The sequence below is a fragment of the Thunnus maccoyii genome, chromosome 8 (genome assembly GCF_910596095.1).
Source record: "Thunnus maccoyii chromosome 8, fThuMac1.1, whole genome shotgun sequence".
Lineage (NCBI taxonomy): Eukaryota > Metazoa > Chordata > Actinopteri > Scombriformes > Scombridae > Thunnus > Thunnus maccoyii.
The window spans coordinates 459,009-477,227 of NC_056540.1; the positions used below are offsets into that span (position 1 = coordinate 459,009).

The 18,219-nt window shown below is 39.2% G+C and overlaps 1 protein-coding gene across 1 annotated transcript; it reads left to right on the forward strand.

The window, feature by feature from the left end:
• The first annotated feature begins 1,702 nt into the window (after nucleotides 1-1,702).
• On the forward strand, nucleotides 1,703-17,895 carry LOC121901775 (magnesium transporter protein 1-like). Its single transcript, XM_042418728.1, has 10 exons — nucleotides 1,703-1,870; nucleotides 3,243-3,412; nucleotides 4,421-4,538; nucleotides 9,847-9,987; nucleotides 10,132-10,272; nucleotides 13,777-13,866; nucleotides 13,968-14,031; nucleotides 15,691-15,765; nucleotides 17,286-17,376; nucleotides 17,472-17,895. Exons 1-10 carry the CDS (start codon nucleotides 1,790-1,792, stop codon nucleotides 17,485-17,487), a joined length of 987 nt encoding a protein of 328 aa, XP_042274662.1. The 5' UTR covers nucleotides 1,703-1,789; the 3' UTR covers nucleotides 17,488-17,895.
• The last annotated feature ends 324 nt before the right edge of the window (nucleotides 17,896-18,219 follow it).

Below are 18,219 nucleotides of genomic sequence, written 5' to 3' on the forward strand. Positions count from 1 at the left end.
ATCCTCTGCTAGTTGTGCCAGTTATGCGCTAAGAAGAACTGCTGAAGACAATGTTCATAATTACTCACCAGAGGCCATTGCAACAATCATGGCCTACAAGCAAAATCATCTTACGGTAAGAAAAACAAATGTGTGTGTTGGAAGTCTATGGCATCTGACTGGCTTTATTGAAAACATCATAGAAAGCCAGGACAACGGGTGTTTTGACATAGGCTACATTTTTGATTTATTAAGCTTACAACTGTGTACATTACCAGCAATATGTTTGTGCATGCAGACCACAAAGTAATGTTCTAAGTAATATAATAAATGTCATGTGTTGTATATGACAGGTGTGGGACCTCCACTGGTAGGCTGGTGCATAAACTCACCCAATGACTGCACCAGGATAACCTGGAAACAGCCAGGGGGAAACTAGCTGCTGGTAAGTAGAGAGCAGAATAGAGTCCATCATTTATATGGTGACACATTCAGGTTGTTTTGAATCCAGCATATTTGATTTGAAATTAAACAATGACTGAAATGAAAGTGCTGACTTGGTTTTTAAAAACTATGTAATAGTTTTAACATGTTCACATCCATATTGGGTGAACAGTGAAGTAACTGTTGCCCCCTTTTTTAGGTAGTCTGCCAATTGTAGCACAATGCAGGAGGAGGATGATCCTAAATATACTGCACATACAGCCTGGGGGGTTTTTATGACCTGGCAGTGGGATGTTCTCGACTGGCATTGACATTCACCTGACCTCAGTCCAGCTGAGCAGGTGTGTCACTCACCAAAAATCAGACCAAATGCAAAAGTCCAGTTTGTAGTTCAGGTCCGGCATAGAATCACCAGGGGAGATATAAGTGTCCTCTGGGATCACAGACTTCAGACAGTCAACTGACTGAAAACAGTTTGACACCAAATATCAGATATTATGATAAAGTTAGTTTTAATTGGTCAAATGATTTTTGGTCCACTAGAATTGGAGAACTTTAGTTACAAGTAAAAACTAAAGCTACAATTCTTACACCGTTCATCTGTGGATGTCACACAATTCAAACAGTGTTTGGTTGGAGAGGTTTACTCAATAAAGTCATGCACACGAGACAATAAACACATGAAATTGGTCTCATCTGTACTTAACGTTGATGTCTATAGTGGTTCAATGCATCTCTGTAACACACACTGTGTTTACTTTGAAAATCCCTGGGCTGGTTCCGCCGCCTCTGCTTCCTTTTCCATAGTTTTATCTCCAAAGTGTGTAAAAGAAGTAGTGAATTTTGTTCATTATTTAAGCTATTTGTTCATTTATTTAGTGTAGCTCTCCTTAAACTGAGCTGCAGCTAACAAGCTTCAAAACGCGCAACTTTTACTTTGAAGGCGAGAGCTGTCTTTGTTTCCGGCTCTGGACTTCCTGTCTCACTTTTCTTTGTACAAATTGGATAGTGGATAGTCCTCTGGTACACTGAATTGCGTTGCATTGAAATTAAGAAATCCCCGACAAATGGGATTTTTCTTTATACAACGTGTAATAAACAAATGAATTAAACTTCATGCACGGACCACTGAGTCTGGGTTAGAGAATGGACAATATCGTGAATGGGATCACTTTGAGTGGACATTGTAAATAGTTTGTATTGTGAAGTCGCTACATTCCAGCAGATGGCGGTAATGTAACATTTATGGATGCCAACCGCTGTAAAACAAAACATAAGGGATGAAGAAGAAGAACAACTGTGATTGGCTTAGAGGTGATCAATAGGAAGCTGACAGGAGATTGCCGTGTGTCGGCCGTGCAGCAAAATGTTGGGGAAAGTTTTTATTTCGCTGTTTCTCCTTATTATTTTCTACCATGACCCAACTGACGCACAGAAGAAAAAAGAGGTAACATGCCTTTGATAACATAAATCGGAGAAAGTTCATAAACTTTTTCAACGTTTCAACGACGTTTTCAAAGTTGTCTACCGTCTGTGTCCGTCTAGAGTAGCTAAATTAAGCTAACAGTAACCAGAAATGAGCTAACGTGCGGTTGTGTATGGCAATAAGTAACTAACTTGTTTTCAATCAGTGACTTTAATTTGATCTTCACTCACAGAAACGGATAAGTGTGAAGTTAAAATGTAGAACATGCTAGTAACGTGTGCTAAACTGCCGTAACTGGTGGTTCAAATGTTGGACTGCCAATAACATTAATGAAAATGAAGTGGTAAATCCAGTGAGTGGATCCATTTCAACAGGTTTTTAGGACAGCTTCACCATTCAGGTAACGTTAGCTAACTAAATTCAACCAAAAGGCAGCAAATCAGCCAGATCTAAAAAATGTTACAGGTAGAACGGTTTTCAGTAAACAGCAGCTCCTCATTTATTCCTTGAAATTGTATATCGCTAACCTTTGCTGCTCATTTTTCTCATTAAAGTAGCTTTATTGAACAGTGTATAGATCAAATCATTGTTACTTTGGTAAAGTAAGTTCGAGGCAGATTGAGAATCCAGCCCCCACACCAAGAGATGCAATAAAATCATGGTTGCATCATGCTGTTTCAGCAGTGCACAGTGTTAAACATAAGTATGATAAACCTATCAGAAATTACATTTTATGTGAAGAATTCTAACACTCTTTCAATGAAAGCCTAGGGGAACGGCAACAGTACATTCAATTCAATTTAATTTTTATTTATATAGCACCAAATCATAACAGAAGTTATCTCAGGGCACTTTTCACATAGAGCAGGTCTAGACTGTACTCTTTAATTTAGAGAGACCCAACAGTTCCCCCATGAGCAAGCACCTGCGGACAGCGGCAAGGAAAAACTCCCCTTTAACGGGAAGAAACCTAAACCCTACATTCAATTGTGTTCAAATTCATTCAATCAAACTGTATGAATAATCCTTGGCTCATGGTTGGACCTAATTGCTGACCCCTGCTGTAAATGCTACTCCACCCCAACATTTTAACAGCAGTACACATGCATTACATGACAAACCTTTATTCTAGTGACAAAGAGGTGAACAGTGAGTTAAACTGTACTGTCAGGGAGTGAAATTGTGGTGTTCGCACACCAACTTGCCTGGAGTTTATCTTTTATTCTTTATCTCATATCTTATTTTGTGTTGTTTCTTTCTATCTTAGGTGTATTGTGCAGCCCTATCTTAATTGTAAAGCCAGTAGTATTAGGATGGCTCCAAGCTTTCCCTTCTCTTTGTTTGTTTTTGCGCCTAACATTAGTAGCTGTCTTCATTTCTGTGTCCTCTGTAGACTCTGCTGTCAGAGAAGGTGACTCAGATGATGGAGTGGGCCTCAAAGCGTTCAGTGATCAGGATGAATGGAGATAAGTTTCGTCGCTTTGTCAAGGCTCCTCCCAGAAACTACTCAGTAGTCATCATGTTTACAGCACTGCAGCCACAGAGGCAGTGTGGGGTCTGCAGGTAAGAATGAGGAGCCAGAACAGGTGCTGCTGCTATTTTAAGAGTATGTCCACTCTAAGCTGGATAAATTTGGAAACACATCTCTTTCCTCTGTTTCAGTCCTAAAAACTGTGTTGTTCTCCCCCGAGATGGAGCTTTTTCAAAATGACCTCCAGAATGTATCAATCTTAAAATGCCAGCTTGGCATTTCAGTGTGCACAAGGAAAACTGGGCTTTTACCAACAACTACGTAAGCTGCCCAGTGAGGGTTGGGGGCTGTGTGGCAGTGAAGTGAGGGAGAGCTTTCTTTTGTCTTTAACTTCCTATGTGAATGTAGCTGAAGACAAAGCATTCTTGTGGATTTATGTTGATTTGTCAGACAATATCAAAATTTTAAAATAATGATTTTATCACAGCAATGCACAAATTGAGAATGACTGCTGGTTAACAGGCAGTGTTTTATGAGCCACAATTAAATCACTAACTCATACTTGTTCTGTTGTCAGATGACAGAAACAGAAAAAAATGTGTTTAGAAAATGGAGTTTAACTGGGCTGGCACTCAGCAGAGTAAACGACTGTCTGTAGCTGCCCAGTCACAGGTGGAGGCTATGTGTCAGTGAAGTTAAGAATTCAAGTTTGTGTTGTCACTTTCTCTGTGATCACTCATTTTAAATGTTGATGTAGCCAATCACACAGCACAATTGTCATTAACCTGCATTTATGTTGATTTTGTCAGAAAACGATGTCGCTATATAATAGTGATTTAGTCACATAGGCCGTCTGTCTGTGTCACTTCTTACCAGATGTTGGATACTTGTTGTATGACAACTAAAAATAGGACAAAGACGACATGTTTTATATTGTTCAGGTGCTAAACTGTAGGCAGAGATCTCTACAAAAATAACCTGGAAATGTTGGTGTGGTGGCAAGTTGTTTTCACATGAAAATTGTGTTTTCAATTTAGACTACTTAGTTTAGACATAGTCTAATTCTAATCTATGAATTTACATGTGTGTTTCCATTTCAGACAAGCCGATGAAGAGTTCCAGGTGCTGGCTAACTCCTGGCGTTATTCGTCTGCCTTTACTAATAAAGTCTTCTTTGCATCCGTCGATTTTGATGAAGGATCAGATGTCTTTCAGATGGTGAGACAGCTTCCTGTTCTCCAAGACTGGAGACTGCCTATTGTTTTCTAAAAGTCTGCCACCCATACCTTAACACTAAAAACAAGAGAAATGGTAACGTCTCTCCTTAAGCAATTGTCATTGTTAGTCATCTTAAACGGTGTTTCACTGAGGGCTGAGAATCATCAGAATTTGAGTCTCCCAAACGTCACACCAGCTGATCACTGATCAGCTGATCACCCTCAGTAGTAGACAGAGCTGGAGACTTGGACGTGAGTCGCTTTGACTTTGTGATTTGTGATATTGGGCTATACAAATAAAATTGACTTGACTCTGATGTGAGACTCAATTTACTTGAGAACTGAAAGCCTAAAGACTAGGGTAGGGCATCGAGAACCAGTTCCAAAATTGCGATTCTAAAGGAATCCTTAAGAAATTTTAATATCAATTCTGCTTATTGGTTCCTAAACATGATATAACCCTTTATTGTTGCAAACAAAGGTTACATATCTTACATCACTCATTAAGGCAACAGTGTTCAGACAGCTTTAGTAGGCAGGAGGGTGTCCCACCCGCGGCACAGTGGCACGCCAGGTAAGGTGCACTGTCATTAGGCCGCACCGCTGCCCTCCCAAATCAAAACAACTGCTAGTTTAAGTGCATGTGAGCTAGCATGCGTTGCTAATGTTACAACCGTAGTGAAAGATAGACCGTGGTAAACACTCAAAGGTATGGCTTCACTTTACTAAAGAGAACGACAAAAAAGGCAAAGTGCAATGCATGTAGGAAGCTAATTATCTGTAACTCAGGTTGCACATCAAATCTGATCAAACATTTGAGGCAGCACAGCGTCAATCTGAAAGACTGTACAATGTTTGATGTCTAGCGGTCTCTGAGCCCGAGTCGAGCCAGGGACAATTAGCTGTGACACACCATGTTTGCATTTAAGTATTCTTGTTGTTATTAAGCTGTCACTTTCGTTTTCAACTTTTTATTGTTCAGGAACTCCTCAGCTACATTCAGATTGAAAAAAGCCCTGTGTTAAACGATACAGGGGGCTGTGTTGGTGTGGTCATGTTGTTTAAAGTGCTGGCAAGACAATGAAATTCGATCCAGCAAGTCTGGTTGGAGTAACTGATTATTGCTTTTAAAGGCTGATCAGAAAAAGACAGCACAGCAGTTTGTAAAAATCACAGACTGGATTTTAAATTTTTTTTTACCATATTGGAATTGAAACTGGGAATCAATAAGAACCGGAATTGGAATCAGAATCGATGAAATTCAAACGATAACCAACCCTACTAAAGACTCTACTTGACTTGCTACACTACGTACACTACGTAGTTGTGTATTTTAGAGTGCTGCGAAACTGTGATGAATAATTAATAACATAACAGGGATACACTCAACAGCTCCATAACCTAACACACACTTTCAGTGTCAACTGCTGACACCAGAATAAAATAGAGAAAACTCTAAATTCTACAGTGCCCCCCAAGGGTCACGGAGAGAATTTTTTATGTTTCCTTGCAATGTGTTTTGCATCACCTTGCACTTGCAATAAATTTTGTTCTCTTGCAATACTTTTCTTCTTTCATTCCTTCTGAGCCATATGTCTATTTCTGCTCAGCTGCTCCCAGCGCAACACCCCGTTATGGATCAGCTCATTGAATTTTACTTAGAACTTAGCATTAAGTAAATATCTTGTAGCATTGATGACCCTCTTGTGTTGCACTGTCAACTGTCTACTGGCAGGAAATTCAGCCTTATGTGACAAACATCATCTGATTCACCTGAAATTTACAAGGTGCCGTCTACACTTTAGACAGCAACATGATGTATGAATAGTGGGTGTTATCTTCCTCCATGTAGTGCACTCAGGAAGTGATATTAAACTCATTTGTGCAACGTCCGATAAGAGCCCAGTCCTGAACACATCTGCATGCCTGCAATAAAATCCCTTTGACTGTGGCACACCCTGGCGTGGGTGAAGGTGCGAGGGCCCGATCATCTCTGCTTGCAGCTTTATCATTATTATAATTATTATTCCTCCATGCCATTGCATTTTTGAGGGGCTTGGGATGCTCGAAAACTCACGAAAATTGACACGTCAGAACTGAAAATTGCAATGTTCTGTGGTGATTGGGCTCTGGTGTGGCCAGCGGGCTCCATAGCATCACCAAATGTATGGCCAGGTTGGAGTAAAAATATGCTTGGATGAAATTTGGTGGGTTCACTGACCTCATCATTCTGGTCATAAAACACATTTTTTGAAATGTTTTAACTGGACAGGAAGTCAGCTATTTTGAATTTTGTGTGTCACTTTTCATTTTACGAACATGTTTGAGACCTTTAGGATGCACTAAAACTCACGAAACTTTGCACCTTTGTTTGAAGTGGTGAGTATTTTGATTGGTGTCGCAATTGGGTTTGGGTGTGGCTTGTTGGCTCTATAGCGCCGCCTAATTACTTTTAGCATTTTCGATGTGCTGACAAACTCTTGAAACTTTGCACATGTGTCAGAAGTGGCGTAACTTGATATCTGAAAATGGCTCGAGTGCACCACCTAGAAAATTTCAAAGTCATGCTTGGCAAATTGGCACACACGCCAGAACTGGCAAAAACTGCAAAGTTCTGTAGTGATTGGGCTTGGGCATTGCCAGCAGGCTCCTCCTTAGTGCCCCCAAATGCAGGGTCAATGTGGAACAAAGTTTCTTAGATGTGCATGAAAATTGGTGGGTTCATTGCTCTCATTATTATCAACGGAATACATATATTTTTTAAAAATTTTCCCAACAGGAAGTCAGCCATTTTCGATTTTGTACATCAGTTTTCATTTTATGAACACATGTTTGAGGCCTTTTGGGTGGGCAAAAACTCATGAAACTTTGTGCCTATGTTTGAATTAATAAGTATTGGATTAGCATCACATGTATCAAAAGTGATGAACTTGATATCTGACATGGGTGTTTTGCTAAATGGCTTGAGGGTGTCCCGTAGAAAACACCAAACTCAAAGCCCCCACCTTTAAATTTGATGTTTATGCATGAAATTTGGTAAGCATATTTAACATCTTCAGACTTAAAAAAAAAAGCATCTTGCAGCCATACCCTAAGTCCAACAGGAAGTTAACCATTTTGAATCTACTGTGAAGTCATTGACAGGCGTTGTATTTTAACAACCCCCTCCTAGAGATTTGACTCGAGTGACTTTAAATCTGGTAGGTTACATCTAAAGACCTCTGCGATGCTAAATTGCGAAGCTTCTTATTTTCATGGAACGTCTTTGGCGTGGCATGTCAGACAATTTTGCCCAAAACATGTTTGGGGCATTAAACAGGAAGTTGTTGTAACTTGGCTTTACATTGTCCACTCTGACCCAGTTTTTTCATGCTTGATAAGAGTCCAGGCCTGAACACATCTACATGTCATTATTGAGTCATAGTAATAACACCACCTTCTGGGAACAGGAAGTCGGCCTTACATGACAAACGTCATCCGATTTACATGAAAATTACACGGTGTGGTCTACACATGATATACAGCAACATGCTGTATAATTAGTAGGTTATCTCTAGTGCCACATAGTTGACACATTGGCACACAGGAACTGGTGAAAATTGTAAATCTCTGTAGAGATTTGGGCTCGGGTGTAGCCAGCGAGCTCCATAGCTTTCCCAAACGTAAAGCCATTTTAGAACAGAGTTTTTCGATGTTGATGAAATTTGGTGGGCTCATTGTTCTCAACATTCTTGACATAATACGCAACAGGAAGTCAGACATTTTGGATTTAATGCATCAATTTTCATTTTACAAACCCATTTTAGGCCTTTAGGAATGTGCGAAAGCTCACAAAACTTTGGTCGAACTAGTGAATATTTCATTTGGTATCACAACTGGACTTGGTCGTGGCATTTTGACTTAATCGTGCCCCCTAATTACTTTTAGCATATTTAGGTGCTAGGAGTGCTCAGAAACTCACAACATTTTGCACACATATCAGAAGTGGCAGAACTTGATATTGGCTATGGGTCTTTGGCATGGGTGTGGCAAAATGGCTCAATGGCGCCCCCTAGAAAATTTCAAAGTCAAAGCCCCCACCTTCAGTTTTGACCTAGATTTATGAAAATTTGGTAGGCAGATGTACCATCCCCAGACTTAAAAAAAAAAAAAAAAAAAGCCTCCTGGAGCCATACCCTAAGTCCAACAGGAAGTCAGCCATTTTGAATCTATTGTGCATTTTTTTTTCGCAAAGTGAAGCCATTGAAAGGCATTGTATTTTAACAAACTCTTCCTAGAGATTTAATCCAAGCGACTCTAAATTTGGTAAGTGACATCTAAAGACCTCTGCAATGCTAAATTGCAAAGCTTTTTACATTTCACGGAACGCCCTTGGCATGGCATGCCAGTAAATTTTGCCCAAACATGTTTGGGGCATTAAACGGGAAGTTGTTGTAACTCGGCTTTACGTTGTCCAATCTGCCCCAGATTTTTCATGCTTGATAAGAGTCAAGGGCTGAACACATTTACATGTCAATATTGTGTCATAGTCATAGCGCCACCTACTGACAGGAAGTCAGCCTCATGTGACAAACATCATCCGATTTACATGACATTGACATGGTGTGGTCTACACATGATATACAGCAAAATGACATGCAACATCCGATATTCATGAAAATGCATGTTAGGTGACCTCCGCTAAATGTTGCTGCACTAAAGATCCATTTGTGTAGCACTGCCTACTAGCAACAGGAAACGAAGCCTTATGTTGCAGTCTTGCTTTGACTTACGTGAAATTTAAAGTGAGTGGTCTACATTTGGTATGCAGCAACATAGTGTACATTTAGTGCGTGTTTTCTAGCACCACATTGGACTCAGGAAGCGATAGTTATCTCCTACATTGTACAATGTACAATAATCAGGAAAAAATGTATATTTGTGTCTGTTGCCTTCTGGAGAATATAAGTGTAAAGTAGTGCTGCAATAACAGCCCTTTGACTGTGGTGCGCCCCGACATGCACAAAGATGTGAGGGCACGATCATTGCTGCTTGCAGCTTTAATTATTATTATTGTTATTATTATTATTATTATTATTATAGAGGTCATCATGAACTGGATGTACATCACCACTAAACTAACAATTAAAAGAATGTACACTGCTATAGTACCAGTGATGCTAACTAAAATCAAGGTAGCTGAAAGACTTTTAATAAGGAATTCAGATTCAGGAGGATTCAGATTTGATCAACAGATTAGATAAAATACAATTGAACCACACCATTACACATATAGAATGTTTGACTGTTTTTGTGTGTTTTTGTTGCAGCTAAATATGAATTCTGCTCCAACCTTCCTCCACTTCCCATCCAAAGGGAAACCTCGCAGGTCTGATACCTATGAGCTCCAAGTCAGAGGCTTTGCAGCTGAGCAGCTGGCCAGATGGGTGGCGGACAGGACTGATGTGCAGGTAAATGTAATACCATTAAAACTGAATCACAGTGATCCATAATTTGTGTTAGCTATAATGAAATAAATCAGTAAATCTGGACTCAAACACCAAGATGATGGGAGCCTCTGATGAATATAGTAATGTCTGCCTGTTGTCTGTCAGATCCGTGTCATTCGTCCTCCGAACTACGCAGGGCCTCTCCTTCTGGGCTTCCTCCTGGCTGTAATTGGTGGACTGGCATATCTACGAAGACACAATTTGGAGTTTCTCTTTAACAACAATGTCTGGGCCTTCTCTGCACTGGTAACAACAACATGCGCACATCCACCCACTACACACATGTAGGGACATCACCTTTTTTATTACAAAATCCTCGTTTGAAAAGGGGCACCATTTCCCATTAGTCTAATTTAACTGCTGGGAAGAAACACAGAAACAACTTTATCAGTCTCATGTCAGATGTAGCATGTTACAATGCAGTGATCTAATTCTCTGCTTAAATTGAAGCCACAGACAATAACATGCTAATAAAGATATATTTATTGAACTAAATGATAAACAGTGAATAAATGAAATGTTAATGCAAACAGATAAATGAATAACCAACCAAATGTTCAAAATGGTGTGTTAAGAGTTATGAATGAGTGATGGTGAAATGTTTATGATAGCGTAATTAACGGAGTATTAACTAAGGTTGAGGTTATTTAACTGATCAACTTCTCTAAAGAATTAACTAGAGAGTTCAATTTAAACGACACCAACTCTTAATCATGAGGTAGATGGATGACAGGAATAAAGTTGTTCAGCCTACTTTGCGTTGCGTTGTCCTCAAATGACTCAGCGGGAGATCAGCTGTTGTCCAGAGCGTCAGATCAGAAGATCAGCTGTTCTACGGCGGGGTTTCCAGTGGAGTTTTCCAGCAGATTTTCCGTTAGTGAGCATTGCAGGAGCCTCAAGGAACAGTTTTGGTGTTACGGTTTCTTCAGGTGATTCTCCGAATCACCACAGGGTTTACTGTTACAAAAGGATGAAGGCTGATCTTTATGGTTGTGTCTGATACACAACCTTGAAGAGGTTGAAGAGCGGGGTTGTTTTAATTGAAGTCTCTGACTGACTGACTTTCTTACTAAATAACTCGAAAAATAATCTCGCCGGCCAGACGAAACTATACTTCAAGATAAAAAGCGTGAAAAAATTTAAATATGAAATTTGTTTTAATGGAGTAACAATACTGCATGTAGCTTAAGAGAAAAAGAGGATACTTTAACTTAGAAGATCACGTGATACAAAAAGTAAAAGTACGGAGAGAATTAAAATGGCGAAAGTCTTCAGGATGCGACATGTGTCTCCTTAGAGATGGGAAAGAAAAAGCAGATTGAGCGTAGCAAGTACGCTGCTTTATTAAGCTGAAGCTAAGATGTGCGTGTGTGGGTGGAGACAGATGTTCTCCCGTGCAAAACAAAAAATCTTTTGTCAAAGAGAAAACACGTGAACTTCTCTGAATTGATAAAATTTCAACTAAACATGCCACCATGGTCATCCACACTTAAACATGAATTGCATACATATGATATGTTACTCAAAGGTTCAGAGACACACCTCTATGATGTAATCACAGTCACAATACCTGAGTTGGATCATTTGATTAGATTAAAATGAAATGTAATCTTCTTTGGTTATACATCTATTAACACACAAAGTAAACCATCATCAGTGCAGTTTACTTAAAACATACTATAGTTATTTAACAAACTTTAACTTCCTACTAGCTAACACACATAATATTCTTTGCTCATCAAGAGTAATCCCTCATACGTATCATATTCCTACTAAGTTATATAGAGTATAATGACAATTTAATAGATCACAATAAGAAAACATCATACATAATATGTCTGGCAGAGGTCTTATTTCAACATCCAACCTAACTGAAGTTGTCCATTGGATGGCACTGTGGCTCCATTACTATGTAACACTTAAACCTAGATATTTCTATTTCGGCTATACTTTATCGTAGAAAGATCAGAGTTGGACCGGTTTGACAGGCATTACTTTATGAACAATAATATGTAGATTGCAAGATGGTTATATACTAAGAAACTTTGAATCAGACTTCTGGTTTTAGGGAACACAGAAATTCAACTAGCTAACTAAATTTATGACAGGTCTGGACTATCTTCTATCTGGAGTCACATCAGGGCGAAGGCAACAGGGGAGGGTGTGCTTTGGAATGTTGGTATGTGTGTGTATGTATGAGGTTAGAGGTGAAAAGAGAACATAACATGTAGATAGAGTTGTCCAAATTCATCAAACAAATTGATGAGGTTTCAATGTGATTAACAGTTTCTTTGCATTTGTCCAAGGAAAGCGTTCTTAAATCTGGTATCCTCTGAAACTTGGGTTGATAAGCATGTAGCAACTTAAGTGTCATAAATTCCACTTGGGATTGTCCCATTCAGTTTATAGAGAGTTTGGGGTGAGGAGATGGTTCTGTGAGGAGTCAAAACTGACACTTTAATGTGGAGAAAGGGTCCTTAGTTTAACTCAGAGCACTTCCAGATGAAATTGAATATACATCCATGCCTTTGAGGTTAGAGGTTAGGGGTTATTGTTGATTGAGCCCACCTGGGCTCTTTGGAGATTGCAGGAGAGACAAAGATCAACTGGTTCTCCTACACACACATCCACACATATATAAATACTTGGTGGTTATTCTCCACCAAGCTTTTGAAAGTGGAAAGTAGACTGCTTGGAGATCAATGTGTCCCACCTATTTAATGCAGTGACTCTTTTAATCAAAATTAGTAGTAGTAGTAGTAATTAATAGTCTGCCATCCATCTGTTCAATTATTCATTATGTTCAGAAAGCGACCTGTTGGACTTCCGGCTCTACCAGATGAAGAGCAGTCAAGTCCCGCACACCCCTTTTTTCCCCAGTTACTATATATTCCCACATTACAACATCTTTTATTCACATTATCACATGTTGATTATTTTTGTTCTAAGCTCCATATGAATCACAATCCCAAACTCTGCAAACAGCAAATAAAGAGCCGACTGATGTTTGGTGACTTAAGATCAAATTGGGAGCAAGAAGTTGGATTTTTTTCATTCTGCATTGCAACCTGCAAAAAAGGGGAGGATGAACCAGCACTAACTTTAGTGTTTGCATGTGTGTATTAACTGAACATGCTGTTGTTTGTATTGCTTATTTATTTGTTTGCCTTGCTGATGCTCTAATCTGCTATTGACTATCTGGTTAATGTATGCAGCAGCAGTAGCTGTGGTGTCCATCGTCTACCAAAGTGTCACTTAGTCAATTCTAGTTCTTAAATCTCTTGGTTTGTATTTTACATTGCTTGAAGGGTATTAGGGAAAAATCTTTTCTTTTTGAGAATTTGTGTGCACAAATTCATAACTTGTACACACAAATTAGTAGTTGGTGCACTCAGATGTATACTTGCATGAATGGACAAGGTAAAACCCATTTGTTAGCCCAACAAATATATTTAAGCAATATCACAGAGAACACAACTTGTGTTCAATAAGTCAAACCACAAGGATCTTGTTCCAAAATCATAAGTGAATCTGCTGTTTATTTAGATTTGTGTTACAGAGGGATGTGCAATGGCTATTAAACAAGGTTTTGAAATAACGTCCATAGTAGCATTGGAACTCTCTAATAAGAGCGTCGAATGACAAGGAGAAACCCAATGAATGTGATAACTTTATATTATTGTATTGTTAATACTGCTGGGATTATTCTTGATTGTTATGAAGTCTTCCCTGTGCTGCTGTGTGTTTCAGTGTTTTGTCCTGATCATGACTTCAGGCCAGATGTGGAACCACATCAGGGGACCTCCTTATGCACACAAGAACCCCAGCACTGGACAAGTTGTAAGACAGAAATACTGTTTACAATATATCCTCATTCACAATATAAGATGTAAACTAATTATAATAATACTGTTTACCCTGGTGTGTGTTTGTGTTTTCAGAGTTACATCCACGGCAGCAGTCAGGCCCAGTTTGTGGCTGAGACACATATCGTCCTACTCTTCAGTATCCTTCAGTTGTGTGCATACTCACACTTTTACAGTCAGCACACACTGAATGCTTCAGACCACGCCATTGCTTGTAAAATGCAAAGTTAAAGGGGACACATTCTGTACATTTTCAGGTCTTATTTTTAATCTGGACCTCTACTGGAATATCTTTGCATGATTTACATTTCAAAGAACTACTTATTTATCTTATACAGGCCCTTTATGCAGCACCTCAGTTCAGCCTTTGTCTGCAAGAGGCCGTTATAGCTCCTGGGAAAGTCCGGGTCAATTCATCACACTTTTGGACCGCATCGTCATAGATATTAATCAAACTTGGCATGCTGATTTGGTCTGAGACACGTACAATTTCGATTCCACAGGTTTTGTGGAAGTGAAATTGCATGTGTCTCGGATCACTATTAAGGGAGATGAGGGCTAACAAAGTTTGAACTAATTAGCATGCCTCTGTGACTTCAACTTGCCATAGCTCCCTTAACATAGGTCATAGAGAAATGGTTCTCATATCGTTGTAAAACTCTTTTCCAGCTCTTTATTTTACTATATATGTTATAGTATAATAGGACTTTTGCAATTAAATTGAATTAACATTTATCTTCAGATTCATGATTCTACCCATGTTGTATATCTTTGAGCACACTATCCAGTGGCCTGGGAGCCCATCAAGAAAGTAGTGCATTGTGATTTGGCATGTGTCTGACCATGCACTGATCAGTAACTGCTGTTCAACAACATTGTAAGGAATTAGTGATGTGATGCCACTTCAGATAAGTAATAACATCTTGGCAACGACTCAAAAACCAAAGACCAAACTTTCTGGAGGTGTTGATGACATTATAAGCTAACTTTGCTGAAAATTTCACCGATTTTTAAAAAAAAAAAAAAAAAAAAAAAAAAAAAAAATTTTAATCAATTCAAAATTTGCCCACATCTCCCTTAAAAGTGATCCAAGACATGAGCAATTTCGGTTCCACAAGTTTCTTAGATGACCAAATCAGCATGCCAAGTTTCATTAATATCTATGATGATGTGGACCAAAAGTGTGATGAATTGACCCAGACTTTCCCTCCTGTCTCTTAAAGCCGCCACTCCTGAAAAACCCACTCTTTTCTGACTGGCCAGCTCATGGAAACTGCTCTTCTTGCAAAAAATGTTCAAAATGAAGCGTTCAGAGCAGGTTGAAGCCATGGCTTTTGACTTGCAGGGAGCATTTCTACATATCTTAACCTCAAGTTTTGGAACTTTGGCCTGTTTAACATCCTGTATCAGAACAGGATATAAATAACAGAAAACCACAAAAAGCATAATATGTCCCCTTGAAGGAGTACTTTTTGGCATTTTGCGTTTATTCAATCATGGAAAATGCAGAGAGACAGAAAATGAGCAAAATGTATTTTAAAATTAGTCAGGCTGCATGTTTTATTGTGTTTTAACAGTATTTCAGTGACTCTGTAAATGTTCTATGTTCTCTGTTGAAATATTGAATGTTGAGTCAAGATACTGTATGTACAATAGATGTCAAAAAAATCTACATTCATACTTAACCTTGACGTCTTTTCAGCTGCAAACCACCAAACTTGTATTTGGTTGGGAGTTTTGTTCAGATTGATATATGGATTACATGAATTTGTTGTCTAAACCTTGACCTTACTGTCAGATGCTGCTGTTACCATGGGAATAGTGCTGCTGTGTGAGGCTGCTACCTCTGACATGGACATTGGAAAGAGGAAGAGTATGCACACACATTAATTATTTCTATTTCCCTCAGCTTTTTTGTGTACACTTATGAAGTTTCAAAAGGTGTCCAAATGTTTAGGCTTCACTAAGAACATACACACAGTCCTCACTCTGTCTAAAACTGTGTTCTTAAGTTCAGCTGAAGCTAACATGAGGCTTCAGCAGTCTAAGTTAGTCAAATCAGTTGGATATATTCCAAAGTTAATTCCCTCCTTATTCCAAATTCCTTCTTTGTGTCTCTATCCCTCCACTGCTGCTCAGCAAGGAAGCAGTGTCAGGTTTAACACAAAGACATAATTTTGGAAGATACCTACTTGATTTTGCTTCAGGCTAAAGAAGACTAATATAAGCTTTGGCTTGCATTGTAATTGTGTAATTATGTTCTCACAGCCAGTAAGGACAGGAGAAACTGTTTCAATGTATATGTTAGCCTGTGAGCATTGTTCTAAGACAGACTTGACAAATGTGAACCTATCCTTTAACTACTCATGAATCACCTGTCATTAAGGATGAAATGCCATCTATAAAGGAGTAGTAGAGACTAAAGGCTTCCATTTTTTTTAATCATGTAGTTAAGTTGTTCAGGAAGGGCTCAACCTGGTTAACCACATCATCAGTGGGTCTGTCGGTAGATTGAATTGTTTAAACCTACAGAACTTGTTGTTGGCGTTGAGCAGTAGGTTGTTCTCTATGCACCATTCTGCAAGATTGTTGATTTCCTCCCGATATGAACTCTCATGGCTGTTTCCGGCCAATGATGGTGGTGTCATCTGCAAACCTCACAACAGAGTTCTCTCCTGAGACATTGTAGGAGGGGCTCCGGTGTTGAGCACTAGAGGGGACGAGGTGTGACCACCACCAGATTGTATTAAATGCTGAATTGAAATCAACAAACAACATTCTGATGTAGGTGTTGTTATTTTAAAGGTGTTTGAAAACTGAGTGGAGGACAGTGGAGATGGCATCCTCTGTGGATCTGTTGGTTCTGTATGCAAATTGGTGAGGGTCCAGGCTGTCTGGGATGTTGTCTTTGATGTACTTGAGAACCAGTTTTTCAAAGCACTTCATCAGAATGGGAGTGAGTGCCATAGGGCAGTAGTGGTTTAGACACAGACGCAGACTTTTTAGGTACAGGGCTGATGGTGGCTGTCTTGAAGCAGGTGGGAACACTCTCCTGTGACAGTGATATGTTAAAAATGTCAGTAATAACATGAACTAGTTGGTTGGTACATGTTTTTAGTACACCGCCAGGGATGTTATCAGGCCCAGCAGCTTTATTCATATTCACTCTCAGCAGGATTCTTCTCACATCCGCTGTGGATACTGACGGTGGCAGGTCCTCTGGAGGCAGAGTGGATTTTACAGCTGACTCTTTGTTGAGGATATCAAAGCGAACATAGAATGAGTTAAGCTCATCTGGCAACGTGGCCTCACACAATGTGCTGATGACACAAGCACACAAATATACTGTTTAGCAAAACTGATTTTGTTATGTTTTTTTGCTCTGTGTGTCAGTTATGTGTGTTGCAGGTATTGGTCTGGTGATGCTGTTCTTCAGCTGGTTGCTGTCCATTTTCCGAGCAAAGTACCATGGATACCCATACAGGTAGAGACACACAGGTTTATATCTGTTCTCTTGTTTTACCTGCTTTGATTGCCTTATTTCTTATTTGCTGAAAGTCATCTTGTCTCTGTTTGCAGCTTCCTGATGAGTTAGAGCAGACCAGCATCCTCCAGCTTTCAGCAAGTATTAACTTCGGCATAGGAAGTTCCCCAAAGTGCTGTCAACATGTAGAGTGCTGTCCATGGCAGCAGTGCCACATTCCTGTTTGCTAAGCCATGATTTGTCCTCTGATCTTTTGAGCCAAAAGTGTGTGTCAACACATACACACAGTGTGCCTTTGCAAAGACTCAGCAAGCAATTCATTTGCCAACAACAGAGCCCTCATCATCAGTTGACATTCTAAAATGTCTTGTGCCAAAAGCTGTTTTCTAGATTAGAATTTTTAGGGGGAAAAAATCAGACTTTCTTAAATTGATTGATTAGTAATAGTTATACATTCAAATCTCAGTCTGTAATTTATTTTTCAAACTTTTGGGACCATAAACAGGTCATGGATTCAGACTTTTTTGTTTAGTTGTTTGTGTGTGGCTGACCTTGAACCAGGATATGACATTTATAGAGACGGAAAGTGGGAGCGGATATTTCAGGTCTCCAGGATTTCTGGAAGTTAGTTATTTTGGTAACACCTTATTTTACAGGGCCTGTAATCATTCAGTCAAATGATCAAAACTGTTATCATCATCTAATCATTTCCTTGGATGCTTTCTGGAATATATTTTGGTACTTAATAATTTTAAGATTAAGATATTACACATACAAATACCCACTAACTTATTCAAGTTTTTAAGAACCAAATTCCACCTACATACTTAAGAAAATTAGAGC

Bases quoted from the DNA above. Each gene is read 5' to 3' on its own strand.
- LOC121901775 (XM_042418728.1), top strand. From the start codon at position 1,790: ATGTTGGGGAAAGTTTTTATTTCGCTGTTTCTCCTTATTATTTTCTAC. The intron at 3,413-4,420 runs GTAAGAATGAGG...TTTCCATTTCAG, and splicing joins AGGCAGTGTGGGGTCTGCAG to ACAAGCCGATGAAGAGTTCC. The intron at 9,988-10,131 runs GTAAATGTAATA...GTTGTCTGTCAG, and splicing joins CGGACAGGACTGATGTGCAG to ATCCGTGTCATTCGTCCTCC.